The 2,883-nt window shown below is 60.6% G+C and overlaps 2 protein-coding genes across 2 annotated transcripts; one reads left to right on the forward strand and one right to left on the reverse strand.

The window, feature by feature from the left end:
• Positions 1-36: 36 nt before the first annotated feature.
• On the reverse strand, positions 37-800 carry SPRG_18008 (hypothetical protein; the record flags this gene model as incomplete). Its single annotated transcript, XM_012357435.1, has 3 exons — positions 37-313; positions 360-480; positions 689-800. Coding segments are annotated over 3 exons (510 nt in total), but the record flags the coding sequence as incomplete, so codon positions are not given.
• A 265-nt stretch (positions 801-1,065) lies between these two features.
• SPRG_18010 (hypothetical protein) lies at positions 1,066-2,863 on the forward strand (the record flags this gene model as incomplete). Its single annotated transcript, XM_012357436.1, has 3 exons — positions 1,066-1,473; positions 1,528-1,704; positions 1,754-2,863. 3 exons carry the CDS (start codon positions 1,066-1,068, stop codon positions 2,861-2,863), a joined length of 1,695 nt encoding a protein of 564 aa, XP_012212826.1.
• Positions 2,864-2,883: the final 20 nt, after the last annotated feature.

Genomic DNA, 2,883 nt, shown 5'->3' on the forward strand with positions numbered 1-2,883 from the left:
GGCGGTGCGCGCGTCCGGGTGCTGCTGCTTCGTGACCGAGAAGAGGTCAGGGTACACAACGCACGGTGGCAAGATCGACGGGATGCCCACCGAGAGATTCGAGGGCGCGCAGTAGCTCCACGCATTGCTCGTGACGCCGTGAAACATGACACTCGCCCCGTAAAAGATCGTGGCCCAGTTGGGCAAGCTCACCGCCGGGCGGTTGTTGCGGGCGTTGTCCGTGTACACGCCGTGCGAGCGCAGGTAGTGCATGTGAGGCGCGAGGCCGTTGTCGAGGGCTTGATGGAGGCAGCGCACGTCGAGCCCGTCGAGCCTGTCGAACGCCATGTGAGCTCCATGGCGCATCGTACAGTGTGTACCCAAAAATGACTGCGTGCTGCGCCAGGCCAAACCCGCTTGCGTCTTTGGCCGCTGCGTTGGCTACGGCGAACGCGAGGCGAAGGACGAGCGCGCGGAACCCCATGATGCTGCGGCTGCTGACTGGGCGGGTTGCGATCTTTCTTGAAAATTATATGCCATTTCGTGGCTAACGTCGACGAATTCATTTTGCAGATTATTTTATTCTGCGTGTTGGCACCAACTTCAACATGCTCGACGGTTGCCGCCTGCACTCGAATGGCTGCAAGCTACTGACGAAGCAAGGCTCGGGGCGGAGATGTTGTGGCGGCGTTAAAGCGAGCATTCGCACGGCGGTCGTTGGCTTTCGGCGCTTGGACTTGCCACGCAAGCACGGCGAACGTCAGCACCACGGCCAGCACCACAAAGACGACGAGCGCTGTGAGCGCCACGGGCTTGGACATGGGCATGTTGGCGGCGAAGACTATGAGAATGGTCTCCACCAGCGAGGCGCCTTCACACCGTGTCCAACAAGCATGGACAGGAAAGGTGCTGTGCGCTTTGTCCCTGGAGCTTCGTTGGCCGAGAATGTAGGTCCTATAATGACGCCCGGAGCGATCCTCGGGCATCATCAGGGAAGCGCACTGAAAAAAAGCTCTTTGATCAAACACCTGCCTTGTCGATCCTTGATTTCAAACGACCCACTTTATCATTTGCTTTTCCATGCGCATGGCGGCCTCCAAGGAGCTCGGATTGCTTGTGGTGCTCGCCCTCTTCATTGCCGCCTTTGTCGCGTCGATGAACGCGCTCACATCGTCGAGCAGCTCGCCGGTGCGCGATGATAGCCGCAACAATACCGTAACGTACACGATGCGTCTCCACCGAATTGTCGGCGCACCCGACGGCGTCAACCGCAGCATGATTGGTGTCAACGGCGGCTTTGGCTGGGACTTTGTCATCCGCGCGCGCGAGGGCCAGCGCCTCGTGGTCCATGTGCTCAACGAGCTGGACGAGCCGACGACGATCCATTGGCACGGCATCTTCCAGAACCACAGCAACGCGTACGACGGCGCGTCGCACGTCACGCAGTGTCCGATCCCGGCTGGCGGCCGCCTCACCTACGCGGTCAAGCTCGAGGTAACTACGAGCGATGTCCTGCTGTATCCGCCATTTTCAACCACCACCATGTAGCAATCTGGCACGTACTGGTGGCACTCGCACCACGGACCTCAGTACATTGATGGTCTCCGCGGGCCCATGATCATCGACCCGATCGCGACGCCACCGGTGGCATCCGACGAAGAGCTGATCGTGCAGCTCAGTGACTGGTACCACCGCCAAGGCGCCGACATTGTTGCGGCCATCAACGTACAAATGATCGTTTTTACATGGGGCTCTCACACTGCAGGTCGTCTAGTCGCCGAGTCTCGACATCAACCGCCCCGTCGACATCATTCCCGACGCTGCGCTCGTAAACGGACGAGGGCGCTTCAACTGCTCGTTTGCGGTTGGAGCGTGTGTGCCACAAGCAGCGTACACCACTTTTCACGTGCGCCGCAATGCGTCGTACCGGCTTCGCCTCATCAACACGGCTGCGTTCGCGGGCTTCAACGTGAGCTTGGACGGCCATTCGATGACCGTCGTGAGCGTCGACGGCATCGACGTGGAGCCGAGAACCGTGACGCACCTGCGTATCAACGTCGCCCAGCGCTACGACGTCATCGTGCGCACCAACGCGTCACGTGACGGCACCTTCTGGCTCCGCGCCACAATGAACAACGTGGCGCCGCTCTTCTTTCTCGTGCCGCCAACCGGCCAAGACATTTACGGCAAGGCTCTCTGGTCCTACAGCAACGCGACCGACGACGCGCCACGCGACGATGTCACGATGACAGATCGCATCGACTTGGACGACTTGCATTTGGTGCCGCTGCTAAAGGAGGTGCCGCCCGTGCCCGAGCTCGCGTTCAACTTTACCATTCGCATCCAGAAGAACGACACGACCAACGTATCCGGGCCCCACGTCGCCATCGATGACGGACCGGCGTTTCCGTACCGGTACACAACAACCACGCCAACGCTCTTTTCGGTGATGAACGGTGACCCGCTGCCTGCGGAGATCCACCCGCTCGTGCTGCACCAGAGTCGCACCAGTGTCCAGATTCTGGTCATCAACTACAACCAGGGCGAGCACCCGTTCCACATGCACGGCCACGCGTTCTGGGTCATGGCGCACGGCACCAACTTGGCGCATCTTCCCAGTATGGAATCGCTCAATGCATTTGAAGCGCCCATGAAGCGGGACACGGTCGCCGTCGCCGCCTGCGACTCTTTCCGCGGCGAGTGCGTGCAGCCCGGCTGGACCATCTTGCGCGTCGTGCTTGACAACCCTGGTGTCTGGCTCTTCCACTGCCACATTGAATGGGACATGGCCACCGGCATGGGCATGACGCTGGTCGTGAACCCGTCGAAGCTGCGCTCGATGGGTCTACCGAGCGACATTCAAAGCACGTGCGCGGCGCCGTAGCAAGGGAGCTCGACGACTCT

The sequence above is a fragment of the Saprolegnia parasitica genome, assembly GCF_000151545.1.
Source record: "Saprolegnia parasitica CBS 223.65 unplaced genomic scaffold supercont2.917, whole genome shotgun sequence".
NCBI classification, from domain to species: domain Eukaryota; phylum Oomycota; class Saprolegniomycetes; order Saprolegniales; family Saprolegniaceae; genus Saprolegnia; species Saprolegnia parasitica.